At 54.8% G+C, this 21,452-nt stretch overlaps 1 protein-coding gene across 2 annotated transcripts in view; it reads left to right on the forward strand.

The window, feature by feature from the left end:
• Creb3l1 (cAMP responsive element binding protein 3 like 1) overlaps positions 1–21,452 on the forward strand; it is a 68,724-nt gene that overhangs the window by 33,391 nt on the left and 13,881 nt on the right. Inside the window, exons 1-2 of one of the 2 annotated variants that reach the window (XM_003465166.5) lie at positions 2,947–3,393; positions 21,172–21,400. In XM_003465166.5, the coding sequence (XP_003465214.1) occupies positions 3,292–3,393; positions 21,172–21,400 (331 nt within the window). In that variant the 5' untranslated portion in view covers positions 2,947–3,291. Of the gene's footprint in view, positions 1–2,946; positions 3,394–21,171; positions 21,401–21,452 lie in introns of those variants that run through there. The other variant, XM_063227840.1, reaches the window with a different exon arrangement.

The following is a 21,452-nucleotide window of genomic DNA, read 5'->3' on the forward strand; positions in this document are numbered from 1 at the left end:
CCAGGCCCCCACCTGGGGAGGGCACACGTGGTGATCTCTGGGCAAAAGGGGACCCCCTGGGGCTTCAGCACCTCCTGTTCTTATAGCTGTGGAAACAGAGAGGGGCAGGGACTTGCCAGAGGTGCCCCCACCCTACACACACATCACACACGTGCACACACACAATGCACACGCACACACATACGCATGCACCGTCCTGCTCATGGCTGGGCTGCCAGCAACTGTCCTTTCGACCTGACCTTTAGGGTCTGGAATGATCAAAAAGTTTCTCTCTGCCCTTTTCCTCCTGTGTGTTCCTGGCTGTCACCGTGTCCGGCTGTCTCATGCTCCACAGCTGGGACAGCTGCCACCTAGCAGCACCAGGGCCTTCTGAGCCCTCCCAAGCAGGGGTGGCAGCAGAATTTGGGGATATGTAAGTGGCATTTGTAGGACTGGCCTTGGCTGCTGGGCTCAATGCCTTCAGATGTCAGAAGAGGCGAGGGCCCAGGCCTGCTGACCGGCGGGAAGGAAGCAAACCCTCTCCACTTCAGAGCTGGTACCAGGGCTGTATCTCTGCAGCTCCTGGGGAACAGCTGAGGGCCAAAACAGGGCTGAGGGTATAGCTCTGTGGTTTCACCCCTAGTGGGTTCGTTCCCAGGAACCATCACTGTGTCGCCATGCAGACCTGAATTCACTGTGCCCACCCATGCTGGGCTGTGCAGCGCACAGTGCCACACTCATGCTGTCATTGTCAGGCCTCCTTTCTCCTCCTTGCTGTTCCCTTGGCCTGGCATGCTTTTCCCTCCATCTCGCCCCTCGTGCGACCCTGGTGATTCAGTTCTCAGCTCACACATGACCTTTCCGAGAAGTCTTCCTTCCCCTCGCAGCTACGTCATACCATTTTGTTTCTTCACAGCCCTTATCGTGATGTGAAATTATCTTCTTCAAATGTGTCATCCTGCTTTCCTCTCCCTACCCGCTCCTGTATAAACGCTTTGCCACCAAGATCCCTAGGCCTGGTCTATGGACCGTGCATAGTAGTTGCTCAATAATACGTAAGATATGTGAAGAAATCTCCTGGCGTCCTATCTCTGCTGACTTTCCCATCCCCTCACTTCAGAAAGAAATTACCATGCTGTTCCAAGTACCAGGCAGTGCCCACCTGTTCCCGTTCCTTACCACCCCACTTCTGGGAGATCCTGCCTCTCCAACTCCACAGTAGAGAAGCCGGAACCAGAACACTCCCCCAGGATTATTTTCAATGGTTTCCTGGGGTGTTCATCTGGATAAGAATAAGGAAATACAGGACACTCTAATCCTACTTATCTAAAACTATATAATCTTCCCCAATCACTTAAATAGTACCTGTGTCTCTAATTACAGAGGAGGCTGTGGGGAACACAGGCACAATTTCCAGCAACCTCAGGCAGAGGGACACTTTAGCTCCTCCTGGGGAGCAGGACTCCAGCACAGGAGCCAGGCCTCCAGACCCCCGCTGCCACAAGCCCTCCCCAAACCCTGCAACAGGTGGCCTTGGTGGCCCAGCGAAGGACCAGTGGGGTGGTCCCCAGTTGGCCAGATGGGAAAATGCCCGTAGTAACCCTGGGCCCCTAATTTGACCATCACCATCCTTGAGAATGAACCAATTTTCTCTTTTATCCAGCCTAACTTTTCAGTCATACTGTCGATGAACACGTCCCCAGAATATGGATGTCATCCCAGCCTCTCAGGAGGTCTGGCAGCCAAGAGCCACATGACGGAGGGACACAACTTCATTGCCCAGAACCCTGTTAACCAGGTCGTGAGGTGGAGAAGGACCACCTGCCCACCTGCCCCAGGATGGCAAACACTGCTATCTTGGCATCCTGAGCACTTCTCCCATTCAGGCAATGCCTGTGGTTTAACTGCGATGACATCTCTATGTCAAAGGCCTTTGGTTCCTGAGCTAATTACCCAAACAAGGAGGACACGCTTAATCCCATTAATGGCTCCTGTGTGCAGGAAAGAGGGTGCCCAGCCCTGGAGGAAAGGCCCGCCTCAATTCTCCCATTTGTTCAGGTGCTGTAGGACTGTTTATCAGCCCTTTCAAGAGATTAAGTCCTGCGCAGGAGCAGGTCACTTAGGTCATGAATCCCGGGAGGCCTGGTGTCAGGTGACTGTGTAGCCCAAGCCAGCCCCAAGCTCCACAGTGGCCTCGTCCAACTTCCTTCTCTTCTGAGCAGAGGAAGAGCAGTGCCCACTTATCTCTTGCTACTCAGGCAGGGAAGCTGGAGACAGCCCTGCCCCCAGGAGCCTCACAGTCCAGTGGGGTCACACAAAGACTTTATCACTGGAGGCACGATGTCCCCAGAGTGTACAGGGGTGGTCACTGCCCTCCAAGGAGATTTCCAGGAGAATGAGCTGAGATAAAAGAGTTAGGACGCTCAGAGTCTCCCTATGGAGGAAAAGTCTGCTGAGGGGCTGTGAAATCATGTTCCCTCCCAGTGGGTACCATCGAGCGGAAAGAAATGGAAATAATTCAGCTCCCCCAGCAGTGCTGGGATGGGATCGTGGTTGGGAAAGATTTCATAGGGTACGGATGTTTTTACATTGTTTTTTGTTTTAGGACAGTTTTGCTGGGAATTGAATCCAGCGTCTTTGCGCTGAACTCTATCTTTAGTCTTTTTGTTATCTTGATACAGGGTCTCCCAAAGTCACTAAATCGTCCAGGCTGGCCTCAAACTTTCTATTCTCCTGCCTCAGCCTCCTTGGAATGCTGAGATTTCAAAGTATGCGCCACCATGCCCGGCTTCAGGACTGTTTTATATTTAAATTTCTTCTTTGAAGGCTCAGAGACCAGAGACTAGGCTGCAAGTGTTTCTTTAAAAGAGGAGGGACGAGCCCTCACGCCCCGCCCCTCCTCATTAATATGGATTTATCGTGAATATTGATGTGGGGGCGTGGCGCCTCGGCCAGCTGGGCTCTCCTACCCGGGGTTCCCAGTTTCCCCGAGAAGAAAGTGACAGGAGCCTGCAGAGGGAGACGCAGCGACCGACCGCGGAGAGGCGGACAGCCACCCAATCTCGGGGGAGCACTGTGCTCCCCCGGTCCGGGGGGCTCCTCCAGCCTCAGCCCCACCCCCGGGCTCCCCATGGAAGCCAGCTGTGCCCCGGGAGGAGCCGGAGGAGGAGTCGGCTGAATGCCCGCGGTGCGCCTGGGGCCCCCGCGCCAAGCCCGCCGCGCGCCGCTGCCCTGAGGCCTTGAGCCCCGACCCCGGCCCCGGCCCGCGGGAGCCCCGCGCTGGGCTCGGAGGGGTCCCCGGCGCCGCCCGCGATGGACGCCGTCCTGGAGCCTTTCCCTGCCGACAGGCTCTTCCCCAGCTCCAGCTTCCTGGACTTGGGGGACCTGAACGAGTCGGATTTCCTCAACAATGCGGTAAGAACGGGGGTCCCCTCCACGATTGCACAGCTCAGCACCCCTCTGCGCGGCGCACCTGGGACCCAGAAAGACCGGAGCATCGGGGCGAGAACAGGGTTGGGGGGCTCAGTGAGGGTCCCCGCGGGGGGCACACGTGCTCAGAGCTCCGAGATCTGGCGACTCAGTCCTCTGACGCTGTCTTGCGCCCCAGAGCCAGGACTCGGGACTCAGAGCTTGCGCCAGGGCGCGCTGCTCGGGGGCTCAGTCAGTGCACAGCTGCCGCAGCCTGGAGGGGAGCCTGGGACATGCGCTCGGGGGACACCAGTTCTGCTCTCCCACACACACACCGCGCGCGTCTTCCAGCCAAACCCAAACCACCCTGCTATTCTGCGAACAGATGGGGCGCCAAGAGCTAGTGCCCTTTCCTGCGCCCCATTTTGGGATAGGTGTCGGGGCGATGGCTCCCCGCTGGGGGGCGCACAGGGGAGCGTTGCGAGCACCAGACACCCGAAGATCTTGGGGGTCAGAGCCAGCCTGGGGTTCTGAGCCAGACTCAGAAACTTAAGGGTGCTGCCCTGGCCGGCCCAAGGAGTGAGCCCAGAGACTTCCCAGGACGGACCTGCGCCTCAGGGGAGTGAGGGCAGCGCGGTGGGGGGGGGGTCACTCAGGAGGGAGGCCAGGTTCTCCTCTGGTCTCTGGGTCACCCTCCTGTTAGTCTCGGGGTCCCTCCTGTCTGTGGTTGCATGACTGTCCCTGTCCCTGGCTTGTCTTTCTCTCTCTTCTCTGTCTGTCTCTCTCTCCACCTCCCTCCCTAAGGAAACGTGGCTCTCTCCTGTCCTCCCTCCCTCTCCTCAGACTCAGCCCTCAGGCCTTGGTTGGGGGAGGGGCGTGCGTGGGCTCAGCGAAGGAGGAAATATCTGGGTTCAGAAGGCCCTGCTGGGAGACGAGAAATGCGGGCTTCCAAGGGCAGCCCCTATGCATTAAGCACGAGTCACACCCCACCTCACACACACACCACATGGGCGAGCACACCAGGTCTCACTCACGGGGACTAAAAGAAACTTGGTCAAGCAAGAGCCAAGTCGCTGGGGACATGGGCACCTTGCACTTCACTATGCCAGGAGGCCAGGCGGACAAGCACACAAGCAAGGGACAGAGGTCTCTTCATTCACATCCATGTCACTTGCCCTTTGTGACCCCCCAAGCAGGCCACAAGGACCAGGAGACAGGGCGTGCTTGTGCCACGCTTCCAGCTTTCCTGCCCCAGCCTCAGTTTCTTTATCTGCAAAATGGAGCAAGGTTGGATTGAGTCTTTCTAAGTATAGTATAGGCACAGGTCCTAGGAATAAAGCAGCAGGGCTTGGGGGATCTGCCCAGCCTTCTTAGAGCTGGTAAAAGATTCTGGAGCGAGGGAAGAAGGTTTGCTGCAGCTCAGACCCTCAAGTCAGAAAGGGCAGCAGAGCTCCCCAGAGCTCCCCTCTGCCCCTGGCAGCTCCGGGCTGCACTTTCTTCTGAATGAACTCTGTGGCCCCTGCTGCCTGAAGCTCTTCCTGCTGCTCCATTCAGCCCTGCATCCCCAGCTGCTCCTCTGGGCCCTGATCCAGCACAGGAAAAGAGCCATGATCAGCCAGTGGAGTGCAGCACTGGGAGACTTGGGGGGGGGGGGGGAGACACACTCCTAGGATCCCATCTGCACAAGGGGTGAGGCAGGAGAGAGAGAGACAGAGAGTGCCTAAGGGCAGTGGAGAAAGATCCCCTGGGTTAGGAACCCAGAAATTGGAGTCTGGCTGTGTTTCTGCCACTCATTGTTCAGCAACTTTTCTTTAGGGCCTCAGTTTCCTCCTCTGAAAAATGGGGCTATCAGAACCTTCCCCATAGCATTATTGGAGACATATGTGGTTAAAAATTAATGTAAAGGGGCTGGGGATTTAGCTCAGCAGCATAGGTGCCTGCCTTGCAAGCAGGCAGTCATGAGTTCAATCCCCGGTACCGATAAAAAAGGAAAAAGACAAAAAAATAAAATAAAATAAAAGAAAGGGGGGGGGAATTAATGTAAAGATGAATGTAACAGAGGGCCTGGTGTGAAATGGGCCACAGCCGGATGAGGGATGATAAGAACCCTGGGGCCAGGCAAGCTGTATGAATGGGGGTGAGTCTCGGTCCTCCTCAGGGCTTTCATTTTCCCAAGTCTGATTTCTCTTCTTGAAGCAACTGGATGGCAATTTATCTTCACTCTGCATGAGGGCTAGACAGTCTTTCCAGAGATGAGGGTGGGAAGGCACAGGGTCTGGAGGGAGGATGGAGAGCAGCAGATTGACTGTCCTTGAGTATGCGGATCCCAGCCTGGAGCCATGCGGGAAGCCTGTGCACTCCGCTGCTCTCAAAGCACAAACAACCTGCAAGCCCACGCTGAAGACTCGGCACCTGGACAGGCACTGAGTGTCCGAGGTCAGGCAGGTGTGTCTGCAGGTGGCTCCCGCGCCTTGATTTTCCTTCTGTGGACTGCTCGTTGCTGTGATCTGTGTGTGGGATTCTCAGGGCACTTCAGAAGGGGCTGCCCTTCCTGCCAAATGTGGGGGCTTCTCCCTGCCCTCTGTCCAGTTTCACACTCTTCCCTATGCAGCTGTCCCGGCCCTGTGCCACTGGGACCCTTCATCCCCTGGGTATTCGTGAGAGAGGGTCCAGGCTTGGGGACCAGGGGAACAGCGAGTGGCGGCTCTAGATGGAAACACTAGGTCCGCGTGTCCTCCTGTCCTTCCTCGCTAAGGGGAAGGGATGACTGATTCCTTTAGAAGGAAATGGCTCAGGGTCCCAGAGACACCCCACCTGGGAGATATGTGGAAGAGGAGGAGGGGGAGAAGGAGGAGGAGGAGGAGAAGGAAGCTCTCTTGTCTCAGAGGGGAGCAGCAGGAAGCCGCAAGGATGTTTGCCCGGTGTACTTATTCACCTCCCAGCAGCTGGGGAGGCCAGGTGTGGGGAGGATGGACCCCGGATCCACCCATGGGGAGTCATGGGGGGAGGGGGCTAAGGCTGATCACCACCCCCAGATCCCCAGCCTGGCTCTTCCAGAGTTAACTGAGGAGGCAGAGAGCCCCCCCACCCCCTCCCCCACTCCCAGCCTTTGAGGATTTAGAGAGATTAGAGAAGTATGTGTGTTTGGTTGTGCCTATGTGGGTGGGCTTTTTACAGCCCTCAGGAGAGGGGATGTGTGTGCTTGTTTTCTTTAAATTCTCACGAAAGAGGACAGAGGGGCCAAGGTACCCAGTTGTCAGTGTAGAAAAGAGTGAATGAAGACAAACTAATGGGGAAACCCAAGTCTCAGAGCTCCCCGTCAGACGGGACTCAGACAGGACGGTTCCTCACACTCTTACTCCTCCTGCACGAAACCCAGAGTTGTGGGGCTGGTGTGGGGCTGCTGTTGGTTTTGCTTCCCCTCCTCTCGAGGAAATGAGTTCCTTGAGGCAGGAAGTCCTCCAGAAGACAGTTCCTTGTCTGTCTTGGTCACCACTTGGTCCTCAGTGCCTAGCGCAGTACTGGCCCGGGTGAGCCTCGGCCAAGCACCGGTGACTGAATGAGGGTCAGGTGTTTTAGGGCGCAGGGGAGAGAAGAGGGCTGAAGTCCGTCTGTTCCCGCCTTCCAGGATCCCGCAGCCCACCTGGCCCTTAACCACTTACGTTCAGATGGGAGGGACAGAACAGAACAGGGAAGACCCAGGGCAGAGGCTATGTTGGGTGTCACGGTGCAGTGGACCCCCAGGGAGGGGATCCGAGCCAGGCTGGAGTCACCATTAAGATCATGATCATTGCCAAGTTTCCTGAGTGACACCCCTGCTACTTTCTGGTTCAGTTCTATGATTTTTTTATATCCCTAATCCCAACTCGCCGTTATCTTAATTGGCTTATTATCTTTCTCCTCCATGAGAAAGTTCCATAAAAACAGAGACCAGTTTTGTGGGTTGCCATAAACCCAGCACGGTACTGAGCCACAAAAGAGGTGGTGGAGGGCTGGGGATGTAGCTCAGCGGCACAGCGCCTGCCCAGGAAGCTCAAGGTCCTGAGCTGTGTTTCTGTAGGGTTGAGGAGCAGCGGTGTGTCTCAGGTCATCTGTACAACCACAAAAGGCACAAAATCAAGACGGGAAAGCTTCCTGCAGGCCACAGGTCAAACTCCGGAAACTCGCAGGACCATTGGTGGCCTCCTTAGGACCCAAGACAGGAGCTGTTTGGGTTCCATTGTAGAGTACTTTGCTTTATTGAAAGATTGGCTGTATTTGTAAAGGAAGCTACTTTATGGCTGGGCCACCCCTGTAATGGAAGGGAAGCAACATAGAAACAGAACTGGGTGACTGAGAAGTCTACTGACAATTCCAGAAGGGGTTTGGCATCCAGCACTGAGGCTGAGTCCCCCAGAAGTGCTGTCAGCTCTCCAGCCTATTGTGAGTGCCCCCCATCCCGGGCCTCCCTGGACCAGCTGAGGGCTCCCTTGCTTATTAATGCAAACACACATTCCTTCAGGGACTGGGTACCGTCCCAGGTGCCAGAGTTTCCCGACAGGAAGACACCTGGCACCTGGTCTCTAATATGTGAAAGAGAGGGGCCAGGTGGAGAAGACACCTGGAGAGATGCCAGGATTGGTGTTATGGAGGGACAAATGGGCTCCGTTGGAGAATCTGAGCCAAGCTAGGGAAACGTCAAGGTCATGGTCACTGTCTTGTCTTCCCTGAAGTGACTTCCACATCCTCTCCCCAAGGAACTCTCTCCATGGCACAGAGGTTATTGGAGGGTGTTTTGGCAGGTGGAACCGGGCTGTATCTTCATGCAGATAAGGAAAGTGAGGTTCGGAGAGGAGGGATGTGTTAACTCTATCCAAGCGCAGGAGTCCAGTGCAAGCAGCAAGGAGGGCAGAGAGAAACAGCTAGAAGCCATCTTTCTATTTTGTTTTTTGAGACAAGGTTGCATTATGTAGTCCAGGCTGGCCTTGAACTCATTGTGTAGCCTTGAACTCAAGGCCATCTCCTGCCTCAGCCTCCCAGGTGCGGGGATTACAGGTGTGTACTATCTTGCCTACCATTTTACTGTGCTGAGCTTACGGTCCAGGTCAAGGCAAATTGAAGATTCTGGATATCAGAAGGTCCTTGCCTCACCCTCATCCACTCCTTTCTTAGCACTCTGTGGATGCCTAGGGCTTTAGAGACAGAGCCAGAGCCCTGGGAAGGCCCCCATGTCACACCCCATCTCATATTCCCCTGGGGCGCCACTCCCCCGTGCTTCCTGGAACTTGTTCCTCTGCTCTCGACAGCCCCCAGGACTCTGCAGGAGGTGTGTGTGTCCTTTCCCCATGCCACGTGCCCCTTGCAAACGCTGGTCCGAGGCCTGCCCGACCATCTCTCTCTGGGACCCGGCTTGCCCTTGAACCTCCCTCAAGAAACCAGCTCCAGATGCTGGGGAACAGGCTGTTCTTCTGGAAGTCACAGAACTCTGGGGGGCAGGCGAGAAGAGGAAGAGTTGGGTGGAGTGGAGTCGAGACCATGCACATTGTTCTGGCTAGCACTCCACGTGACCCCCTCCTGCGGGCCAGGAAAGCCCGAGTGAGTGCAGGGTCCTGGACAGGATGGGGGGCCATGGTGGGAGGAGGGGGGAGTCAGGACAGGAAGCTCAGAAGTCCTGGCAAAATATGTCACAGGCATGGATGTCCTTAGACAGTCAGCAAGCTTGGGATCCCCATGACCCGAGTGCACCATGGGGTCCAGGAGGTGACGACCGTGCAGCACTAGTGAGCCTCCCTGCTCTGAGCACAGCACACCTCCCCGCCAGCTCCCCAGGGCCAGAGCCCTAACGCTGCTCCCTTGGCCTGGCCCTTGGCCCAGAAGCTGTTTCACCCATCACAAAGAGGCGTCTGACACATCTGGGCTGGGATGTGTGGTCCCACATAACAGCTGGACAGCAGCAGCCACTCCCACCCCTTCTCTTCCAAAAGAATAACAAAAATGAAAGCCACAGAGCAAGAGGCAGGCCCTGCAGGTCCTCACGGAGAGCCGGGAGGGAAGCAGCCTCAGGAAGCAAGTAAGGGGCTCTCTTTGGAGGCAGACAGGCCTGTGCCTCTGGGCTGCCTTCTGCTGGCAAGCCACACCCTCACCCCTCTGAGCCCCACTTCTCTAACCCAGTGCAAGCCCCTGTCCCTGCCTGAGCCTTTGAGCCTTGGTTTCTTCATTGCTAACCTATACTGACTTTGCTTGAAAACAGGGAGTGTGCATTTTTTGGAGTATTTTTCATTTGTGGGGGGCATTTTTTTGTTTGATTTTTGGTTTGGGGGGGTTGGGTTTCATTTTTTTGCTCTCTCCTGGCTATAGCTATAGTGACTGAGTGATAAAGGAATATTTGCTGGATGAATGCATGGACAATTAAGTGGATGGATAGATTGATGGATGGATGGATGGATGGATGGATGGATGGATGGATGGACAGGCAGTAGGTAGGTAGATGGATAGATAGACAGATTGGTGGGTAGGCGGATGGATGGATGGACAGGTTGGTGGGTAGGTGGACGGATGGATGGACAAGATAGTGGGTAGGCAGATGGATAGATGGATGGATGGATGGATGGATGGATGGATGGATGGATAGATGGATGGATGGATAGACAGGCAGTAGGTAGGTAGATGGATAGATGGACAGACTGGTGGGTAGGCGGATGGATGGATGGACAAGTTGGTGGGTAGGCAGATGGATGGATGGACAGGTTGGTGGGTAGGTGGACGGATGGATGGACAAGATAGTGGGTAGGCAGATGGATAGATGGATGGATGGATGGATGGATGGACGGATGATGGCTATGTGGGTGGGTAGACAAGTGGCTGGGCAGGTGGAGGGAGGTAAAAGGGGAGAAGTGGAGGGGGATACATTGGAGAAGGGTGAATGGAAGAACAGGAGGCAGGAGTAGGGTGGAACGTGGATGATGAGAAGTGAATAGGTCGGTGGACAGAGTGAAAGGAAGGGTACAGTCACACCTCCAGGGCTGATGTTTAGATATATTTTGCTTATGTATTCGTTAGTTTATTCAAGGATGAATCTTAACTTAAATCTCTGTGTGCCTTTCATCTTACCATAATGGTAGTCTTTATTATGAAATACACTGCTCACTAAAGGAGCGTGTGTGATGCACATCTCAAGCTGCAATAAAATAGATACCTGGGAACTCACAACCCGGTTTAAGACAGACCTTACTCTGAAGACCTTAGTGTCTCAAAGCCATGTGAGTTTGGGCAAGAGGCGAGTGAGCCTGAACACATTTGAAGCAGGAAAGTCCTGAGACTGGGTGCCACTCCCAGACCAGCCAGAGCGGACAGCGGGTCAGAGGTCAAAGGGCAGAGAGCTGGCCAAGCCCTGGGGAGCCAGGCCATCCCTGGGGTCAGGAGCATCAGCACTGGGCTCAGCCCTGCTCTACCCAGGATCTGTGTGTGCTTGAACCCACAGCTCCAGACTGAGTGACCTCCTGCCCCGACGGGAAAGCTTACCGAGTGATCCAAGGGCTCTCATGCGGATGCGATTGTAGATAAAGGCAAAGGGTGGATGGGGACAGTCCCCAGCACAAGAGTGTCTCTCCTCTCCAACCCAGGCTGAGGCCCATCTCCAGGGCCTTACCTTTCCACCCGGCTGACCTCTCTGCAGAGGGAAGGCTTTGTTCTAGGAAAACTCAAAAGCTCCAGGCTTCTCCTTTGGGCCCCAGGTGTGGATCTCTGTGTAGAGCAGTACAGCACCTGACCCTGTGCTACCTTCTAGGAGGGGACAGCAGGATCTTTTCTTCAATGTCATCTTGGGTGCCTAAGAATGCAAACTGTGAGGGTTGGGGATATAGTTCAGCGGCACAGTGCCTACCTCGCAAGCAAAAGGTCCTGAGCTCAGTTCTCATTACCAAAAAAAAAAAAAAAAAAGGGAATACAGACTGTGAGAGCTGGGTATGGCGGTACACGTCTATAATCTAAGCACTCAGGATGCTGAGGCAGGAGGGTCATTTGAACTCAGGACCTAAAAACCACCCTGAGCAACATAGTATGACCGTGTCTCAAAAAAACAAAAACAAAAAGCCAAGGGTCTACAATCAGAGCCAGGACTCAAATGTGGCTCCGTTTGCTACTAGATAAAGCTGGAGAAGTTTTTAACTTCTGTGTATCACTTCTTCTTCAACCAATGAGTGCACTGACAAACTGTTTTATCTTCTGAAGCTTAAGTGAGGTGCTAAATGCAAGGTTAGAGCAGTACCTGGCACATAACTATTAGCTATCACCATTATTATTCTTGTTTTACTTGAGACAGAGTTTCACTATGTAGTTCATGCTGGCATTGAACTCATTGTGGAGCCCAGGCTGTTCTCAAATACACAGCAATCCTCCTGCCTCAGCCTCCTGAATGCCAGGATTATAGACGTGCACCACAAAGCCCACTATATTAGACACAGTAAATGCTGGGCCCTGCGTGAGATCTGCAGAGGGTTCAGGGTGAAATCTGTCCTAGACCCTGGAAGAGGCAGCATGTGAACTGGGCCTTAGAGGATGAGAGGAGTTGGACTGAGGAAGTGAAAGGCAAAGGCATTCCAGAAACAGGAAGAGCATAAGCAAAGGCCCTGCTGCAGTACAGCTCCCAGTAGGTTTAGGGAGCTGGGAGCTTCAGTCCCGCCAGGCTGTAGGGAACAGGAAATGAGGGGCTCTAGTGCCAGGGTAAGTTGGGACCCATTTACCTTGCACACCACACTAGGGAGCTGGCAGGTGTTTCTGCAGGCAATGGAGAGCCATCGATGGTTCTGGGCTGGATGAGATGGTAGTGCCCAGCTCCTCTGGTGCCTAGAGTTCACCAGAGTGAGGGGCTCAGGTGTCTGACTCTCTGGATGACCAAAGCCCTGCCTGGGCAGAGAAATTCAAACTGCCCTCAGGTGGCAGCAGAGCCCAGGTCCCTTCTGCCCTCTGACTTCCTTCCACTCTGTGCTCAGATGGGACACTCATGCCAGCCCAGGTCACTGACTCCCTTCCCACCTTTCATCCCAGTATTCAGGGCCAGGCTGGCCGAGGAGGCCCAAGGCAGCTCCACCTTTGTGAGGGCCAGGCTGTCCCTCTTACCCTCTTCAGGCTGCGCTCTACAGCATGAGCCGTGTGCTACCTGTGGTCCAATCCCAGTACACTAACGGGGCTCCCTGCCCCACTGATAGCTTTGTGTTTGATTTCGCAGCACTTGGGATGGAACCCTGGGCCTTGCGCAGGCTGAGCAAGTACTCTACGTCCACACTACATCTCCAGCCCAAAGTGAGCCCCTGTTCACCCCTCTCAGCCCAGACAAAATGCCCGAAGCCCCTCGCAGAGCAGAGGCCTGGCCCTGCCCTCTGCAGCCCCAAAGCCTTCACCCCTTTCTCTCCAAGGCTGCAAATCAGTTCCACATTTAGGATCTGGCGTGCGTGATCTGCTGAGAACTCTCCCCTCCCCGTTCACCAAGCGCCCATCTGCCCCCGCCCACTTGAGGTCGCATGGTCAGCCCCAGCCACCCTGACCCACTCCTGCCTCTCACAGTCCCTTCCGAGGAACGAGGAGTACGAGGGAGCTGGGCAGTGGCGAAAGACCAGGGCAGTGGACCCTGGGCCCTCCCTGGAGGGAGGAGAGAGGCTGAGCAGGGGTGGGGCGGAGGCCGAGCTGGAGCAAGCAGATGAGGGCCAGGGGTTGGGGGTGGTGGGGAAGGAGCGAGGTAGTTCCCAGCTCAGCACATTCCGGAGACATCTGGACGCTGGAAAGGCCCCAGCTGGCCCAAGTGGCTGTGGCTTTAGCTTTTCCACTCTGTGATGTCAGGACCCAGCCCTCCCCCACCTCACAGTCCATTGGGCCTCATGGTCTACCGTGGGGCTGAGTGCTGGGCTCACCTCCCTGGGCCCCTCACCTTCAGTGAGCAAGACAAAGTCTTGGGGACTTGGGAGGAACTGCCTCCCTCTAGTCACCAGCTGGGACTAGGCACGAAGTAGGCGGCCACCAGGAAGACTCAGCACTTGCCCATCAACTGACTCGACAAAGTTCTTTGCACTAAGCCAGGTATGGTGGCGCCCATCTGTAATCCCTGCACTCAGGAGGCTGAGACAGGACAATTGCAAGTTTGAGGCCAGCCTGAGCTAGCTGCATAGTAAACTCAAGGCCAACAAGAACTACATATCATGTTCAAGGCCAGCCTGAACTACACAGTGAGACCCTATCTCAAAGAACCAAAATAATAATAATAATAATAATGAAAATTCTTTGGGCTACTGCCAGCCTCCTCTTCTCCTAGGAAGGGAGCTAGAAAAATGAAAGCTCAGAAAAGGGCTGCTTCTCTTGAGCTGTGGGCTCAAGAGCAAGTCTGCCAGGCCCTGGTTTTCTTCACCAGTTATAATGGAAACAGCTGGCTGGAGGGGGTGGTGCACACCTCTAGTCCCTGCACCGGGGAGGCTGAGGCAGGAGGTCTATATCAACTTCCAGGCAGGCCTGGGCTATAAAGTGAGTTCAAGGCCAGCCTGAACTGCATAATGAGAGCCTATCTCAAAAAGACAAAAAAAAAAAAAAGCATAAATATGACAGAAACAGCTGCTGCACGAGCCAGTCTGCTCACACCCTGCGTTCTGCAGAGCCCTTACAAAAGCCCACTCATTTTATTCTCACTGCAGTGCGGTCGGGGGATGGAAGACCCCATGCTGTAGTGGAGACTGAGGGTCGTAAAGGTTAAGCCACCTGCCCAAGTTACCAAGTACGGGGCAGAGCAAGTCTACAGCCAGATCTGGGGCCTCCCTTGCAGGTCGCCATCGGGCTGCACTGTGTCTCCTTAGGGACGGGGAGGACTTAGCAATGCTCTGAAATTTCCAGGAGGAAAGGACTGGGGAGGTGTCACTCACACAACTGGTATAGGAAGGAGGCAGGAGCAGCTGGCTCTGGAGCATGGGGTGTGGCAGGAGTCCTTGGAGGTTCCAACCCCAGGGGTCAGGGTCTCAGCCTGATCCCCAGCTGGGCCCAAGGGTTCTACACCTTCCCTGCAAGAAGGGAGTAAACAGGAGGGAACACGGTACCACCTCTCCCAAAAATAAAACCCGAGCACAACTCAGACAGGCTGGGACCTGAGGACACCAAACCAAAGGCCCAGTGCTGTGCATACGGAGCAGAGGGAGAGGCCGAGGATCCTGGCCAGGGCCGCTGTGGGCTCTAGCAGGGACAGCCTTCCAGCCAGGACAGCCTTCCAGCTGGCCCAGCCTGCAAGGCAGCTCTGCCTAGTTGGCCACTGGGCCCTGTTGGACCCTTGGACCTGGCCTGAGCCCCAGACGGCTCCTCTAGCACTGAGAGGGGCCTACACTCCCCAGGTAACTAACTGGTCTGCTTGGGGCTTCCAAATAAAAGGGCCTCAGGCTCAAACCCAGAGAATGGGTATAGTGGGCCCTACCAGGGAGGGGTCAAGGGAAGGAGGCCAGGCAAATGGAAACTTTCTGGAGCAGAAGCTGGCATGGATGCAGGATCCAGGATAGTCATTCCTGGTGCTCTGTGGCACAGGCAAGCACCTCAGGCTCACTAATATTCCTCCATTTACCCACACAGTCAGACAGTCAATCAGCAAACATCCAAGACTTCCAAGCTTGCTACACTTCAGAGATATGGGTAAGAATGAGATATACCAGGGCAGAGGCAAAATGAGTGGATCATTTCAAATTACACTAAGAAATCTGATCTGTATCCTCAGGGGAGTAGCGAGTCATTGATTGTTACTGAGCTGGAAATGACATAGTCACTTCACTGTTTTAGATCTCTCTCTCTCTCTCTCTCTCTCTCTCTCTCTCTCTCTCTCTCTCTCTTTAGTGCTTTTGAGTCAGGGTCTCACAGGCTAGGCTTGAATTCATAGCAGTCTTGCCTCAACCTCACGAGTGCTGGGATTAGACATCATAAACCATTACACTCTGTTTAGATCTTTCTTAATCCAACTCTGAAGACAGATCAGACTTTGACACGTGGACTCCTTCATAAATGAGAGCAGCAATCGGGCCTGTTTATCTCTGTATGCGTAGAGCCAGGCACATAGTAGCTGCTCAGTAAGTACCATGCCAGTGTGTGGATGATTAATAAACAAAAGATTGTTGCTTCGTTTCCAGGATCCTGAGCTGTCCTGGAGGGATCCTCTGGCCAATGTCTCCAGCAGCCAGACCATGGGCTGCCATCCCCTTAGGGATGCCAGTGACAGTTAATACGAACCCTGGAGGAGGCATTCGCTGCCATCCTTTCCTCCTGCCCAGACAGAGCTTGGCGCCTACTCCCGGGGTTGGGCCACAGCACAGGGGCCGCCTGGTTAGAAGATGCCAGGGTTTGGAGGGGAACCTGGGGGACAAGGATGGGCTTGCTGGTGTGAGGAGGGGGATGCAGAGACCTAGATGGCTGGGTTGGGGGCTGCAGAGTGTACATGGCCTCCCCAGCACCTGCTCTGCAAGAAGCAGCCCTTGGCAGTGCCAGCCAGCCTGTGCCTTCACAGCACACACTGGCACAGAAAGCTCAGTCCCCACTCCAGCACCTCCTCCAGTCCCAGCCCCGGGCAAGCCAGGGATCCCAAATCTTTTTGCTGTAGAATGCATGACTCAGATCTAGGCAGTGGCTTGGCCCAGGCAGGGCTTAGTTGTATGATCACGCGAGATGTTGCATGTGTTTATGTGAAACTGAGACCAGGACAGGGTCTGCGTGAGTAGGTCTGGGATGGCCACCTGTGTGTGTGTATGTCTTGTGTTTTTGCACTGCACTGCACAGTTATTTGCAATGCTGGGAGAGGACTCGGGGCCTCTAACAGGCTCTGCAAGTGCCCACCACTGAGCCACACCACCAGCTGTGTATACATATTCCAATCTTCGTCCATTTGATCACATTTGATGTCATGGTTGGGTCTGTGCTTGTACCAGACAGCGTCCACCTGGTGTGTGTGCATGTGAAAGTGTTTGCACTAGGCTGTACATGGGATGAGCTGAACTTATTCCATTGGGTGGTGTCAGATAAGCAAGATTCCCAGTGTAAGCAGACCCTCCCAGCCCTTATCCTTTGCATATGCATATGCACACACACACACACACACACACACACACACACGGGCATCTCCGCCTATTGCAGGCTTGGGTTGTGCCGTGAGCAGGTCAGCAGGGGGGAATTACAGCGCCTCAGCAGCCACCTTCCCCTTCTCAGGGACTGTGGGGGGTTGGGGGTGAGCGCAAGGCTGTGGGCTGGAATGATGCAAACCTCCAACCCCAGAAGGCATGAGAGGGCTAGCTGCACCCCTTCCAGGCCCAGAGAGGCCAAGACCACATTCTCTGAGGACTAATTCACTCCATCTGCCCCTGCCACCCTATTTCCATAAGGACACAACTATAGCCAGTGAGAACTGGCACCTAGAGAGGAGACTCCACCTGACCCTGCCCAGACATTGAACTAGGGCCTCCTAAGTTCGAGTCTAGGGCCACCTCCTCTTTGCCAAGAGTCAGTCTAACTCTGAGAAGTTAAGTCCTGGGTCTCTGGATGGTGATCTGCAGAAGGACTGGGAGATCTGATGACAACTGAGGACCCAGGGTCAGCTCCTGTCCCTGCTAGCTGGACCCTACTCCCCGATACACACACGCACACTGGACACAGCAGTGACTCAGACTGGTGGCCCTGCAGCTTGAAATGAGAGCAATCTTAGAGTGACCACGAGGCCAGTAACCATCCGGGAATGTGCGGGTCCGTGTGTTTGGGGAGGGGCTGTCTGTACACCCAGCCTGCGGGGGCAGGAAAGGGAAATGTGAGAGGCCTCTCCCCCCATCTGCCCAGGGCTGTCTCTCGGAAGGAATGTTTGGGCTAGGGATTCCCCCCACCGCGTGTCCCAACATCTCGGCTGGGACCCACGCTGGCATCCTCCCTCCCTTCCCTATTAGACTGAATCAGCCTGAGGGGGGTCAGCAGCCAGGGAAAGGGGGAGACTGCGGGAGGGGGCGCACTGGGGCTGCTTCAAGTGGGAGACCTGTGTCCCCGACAGAAGGCAGTGGGTCACCAGAGCCTTGACTTGGCATGGACCTAGCAGGGGGCCGGAGGACGGGTGGGTGGGAACCAGGACAGTCTCATCACCGACCCCTCTCCCACAGAAAGAGATCCCCTGCCCCAGGAGTGCGGCCCTAGGGGGTTCTTGGAGGAGGGGCGGGAGGAAGAGAGCCGGTGAGCGTGCAGGAGAACTCTGGCCCACGGTGCCAGTCTGAATCCCTCCCTCTCCACTTGCCCCGCCTCGTTGGGCAGGGGGCGGGGCCGTGCTACTGAGTAGAGTCTTGGGACATCGTGGGAGCCTGCTGTTTCACCCTCTGCCCCCACAGGGAAGGGCAACAGGCGGGTCCCAGGAGACCTGAACCCCCCCACTCTGCGGGTCGCTGAGCGGGGGACCTTCCTCTTCGCACCCCTCCGAGGGTAGTGGCTCACAGCCTCTTCCCATTGGCCAACAGCTTGCGACCCTGACCAATGAGAAGGCGAAATTCCGGCGGGGGCCGGCTCTGAACGCGCCCTGCTTACCCATTCGTGGGCTGCACCAGGCTGGCAGGACCCGGATGACCTCTCACATATAAAAGGCGAGTGGCTGCTCCTGGGTGCAGCTCGCAGTGGGCGTGAGGCCTCGCCTCCAAGCAAGTGGAGCCGCCGCCGGCTGCGCATGGCAGCCGAAAAGCTTATATTGGCAACTCTGTAGGAAAAAATCTTTAACAAGGAGGGAAACAAATCATAATGTTTCCTATTCTGGCTTCCCACCCCGTTGTCTGGAAAGGCACCCCCGTAGAAGGGTCCCATTGAAGAGTCCTGTCCCCTTTACAACGTCGATACTCGACCCCTCTACCTTTACTAGACTCCTGGCTGCTGGCTCCCCACTTCTCCCACTTCCCACTGGATAATCTAAAACTGAACCTTCAGCGTCCGCTGGAATGAGGATAAGGGAGGGGAAAAGGGGCCCGGGCTGGAGCTGGGGCCATCCAAAGACTGGGCTTTCCAAGCATGAGGGAGGTGGGCGCAGAGGCAGAAGTGGGGACCACCCTGGAGCTGCAAGGAACCCTGCCCTCAACCTCACCAGTCCGCCATGTGACCTGGGTGGATGGTTTCCCACTCTGGACCTAACTTTAGCAAATGGGAGGCGGAGGGACCATGAGCTTTCTCAGGTCCTTTCTGCCTCAGAGTTAGAGCTGTTGGGCAGCTAGACACTGGCCACTAGATGGAAGCGGGCAACAAAGCGCCCTGGGAGGTGACCTGAGGGTGGCACTCCCACGAGGGATGAGTCCACATCCACAGCGCCCCAGAAAGCGCCAAGCCGGGGGACCCAAGCATCTCAGTGGTTCTGCCCCCACACGCTGCCCCTTGGCCGCCCTCCCCTTCCCCTTGGCCCTGCTGCTCTGGAAGTTTCATCCTGCTGGGCTTTGGCTGCCCTTTCCAGCAGGTGGGGCGGGGGCTTCTTCCCAAAGCAGGGCCGCCAAGCTCCCTAGCAGATTCCCGTGGGTGCTCCCAGAGGGGGGCCTCTCAGACAGGCGGGAGGGTTTCTCCTCTCCCAGGGCTCCGGGAAGGAGTTTGGCACACTCTTATCGCCTAAGTCTCAGCTGCTGGAGGACGCGGCACTGACTCATCCTCTCTCCCTAAGAGCCCAAGGCAGGCCTTGGAGAGACCCCAGGACTGGGACTGGGGGAAGCGCCCCTCGCTGGGCCTGCCTGACTCTGCAGCTCTGAGCTGCGTGTAACCCACACAGCTGGCCTGGCTGGCTGTGGGTAGGGGCAGGTGGCCCATAAAGGGTTTCTGTCTGGGATCACAGGTATTGGCAAAGACTTGTTCCTCCAGACCCCGGTCAGCCTGGTAGTGCCCACCTAGGGTGCTAATGGACAACTAGTGGTACTAGTGCTACAAAATCCAGCCCCTTCACTTTGTTTATTTTGTTATTTCTTTGCGTTTTGGGTTTGGTTTAGTTTATCTGAGGCAAGGTCTTGCTATGCCATCCAGGCTGGCCTGGAACTCGCTATGTAGCCCAGGCTGGCCTGGAACTCAAAGCCATCCTTCTGTCTCAGCCTCCTGCGTGCTTTGGGATGCGAAGCTAGTCCTCTGCCTGTATTTAATGAGCTGGTAAAAAACCATAGACACTTCCTCAGGGACTCAGTCTGGCCAACTGTGACCTGAGAGGGGAAGGTATGTTACACTCCAAGAAGAACTGGCCATGATTGTGGACACTGCTATACCTGTGCCTCAGTCTCCCTGTCTGTGAAGTACACGGACATGCTTCCTTATCTCACCGGGCAACCGAGGATGGAATTAAATGATTCCACTTTGGGGAGGGACCTCTGTAGGTTTTTGTGCTCATCCTGGTCAAGATCCTCTCATCAGACACTGGTTGTAAACTGGATTTGTATGATTATGAGCCAGGCACAGTGGCACATGCTTGTAATCCCAGCACTCGGGAGGCTGAGGCAGGGGGATTGCTTCGAGTTTTAGACCAGCCTAGGCTACAAAGTGAGCTCAAGGCCAGTGAACCATAAAATGAAACCCTGCCTCAAAAAAGACCAAAATAATAATAATAATAATTAACAATGACCAAACTACGTGTGGTGACATATACCTGTGATCCGCCCCTTTCTTCCACTCCACCAGCAGTGCAGTCATTCAGTGAATAATGAATGGATAGCACTAACCTTTTAATTCTTCTTTTTCTTTTCTCTCAGTACTGGAGATTGAACCCAGGTCGCCTCTCATATCTAGCTTGTGCTCACTGCTGAGTTACCTCCCCAACCCCCCTTTCTTGCCTTCCTTTCCATTTTATTTTGAGACAGAGTCTCGCTAAGTTGCCCAGACTGCCTTCAAACTTGCGATCCTCCTGCCTCAGCCTCCTCCTAGCTGGAATTACTGGATCCCCTTACCCAGCCAAGCTGTAATCGTTTAAAGAGAAAAATAAAACAGCTTATCAGCCCCTACTGCATGTCAGCTCCCAGAATGCTTTATTAACATTTGTCGAGTAATTACTTTATGCCAGGGCCTCTGCTGATGCTTTACATGTATTAATTGGTCAAATCCTCATAACAAACTTAGCAGGCAGGAACGATTACTGGCCTCACAGTACAGAGAATGAAATGAAACAGTTTGATTAACTTTCTCAAAATCGCAGAAATCCAGATTTTTTTAAATAGTTTTTTGAGAGTTTCACTATGTAATTCAGACAGGCTGTGAACTCACTGTATAGCCCAGTGATTCTCCTGCCTCCGCTTCCTGAGCAAGTGTCTATCTCAACATAATAGACAGGATTTTCAGTCTTCCTAACACAAAAAAATGACAGCTGCTCAGGCTCTGGCTATACGGAGGACCCATTCCAGTCATTACACATCACATCCATGTGCTGAAATGTCACACTGCACCCTATACATATGGATAACTAGTATGTGTCAAGTAGAAAGTCTTAAAAATACATTTTTAATAATTCTGGCTGTGACCCACCACATCGATTTCATAACCTATACATGAGTCACTATCCACAGTTTGCACTGTACTGAGTCATAGCTGGAGTTGTCTGGGCCAAGATCAGAACCCAAGAGAACCCAAACTCATAGCATAAAGAGTGGTTTGGAAGCTGGGCATGATGGCTCATGCCCGTAATCCCTGCACTGGGGAGGCTGAGGCAGGAGGATTGCCAGGTGTTTGAGACCAGCCTGGGCTGTGCCATGACAAGAGTTGGTGCTGGTGAGGAGGTGCTGGTGGGAACAACAGCAAGAGGAAGTGGCTGAGCCTGTCCCTGCCCCTGCCCTGCAGCACTTCCCAGAGCACCTGGACCACTTCGTGGAGAACATGGATGACTTCTCCAACGACCTGTTCAGCAGCTTCTTTGATGACCCAGCGCTGGATGAGAAGAGCCCCCTGCTGGACATGGAATTGGACCCCCCAGCGCCAGGCATTCAGGCAGAGCACAGCTACTCGCTGAGTGGGGACTCAGCGCCTCAGAGCCCGCTAGTGCCCATCAAGATGGAGGACACCACCGAAGGTGAGAGGTGGACCAGCCACAAGACACTTGAGACCCTCTCAGGAGCCACCTA

Source organism: Cavia porcellus, unplaced genomic scaffold (genome assembly GCF_034190915.1).
Source record: "Cavia porcellus strain 051 isolate PalLab524CR breed Dunkin Hartley unplaced genomic scaffold, mCavPor4.1 scaffold_17, whole genome shotgun sequence".
In the NCBI taxonomy this organism is placed as follows: Eukaryota; Metazoa; Chordata; class Mammalia; order Rodentia; family Caviidae; genus Cavia; species Cavia porcellus.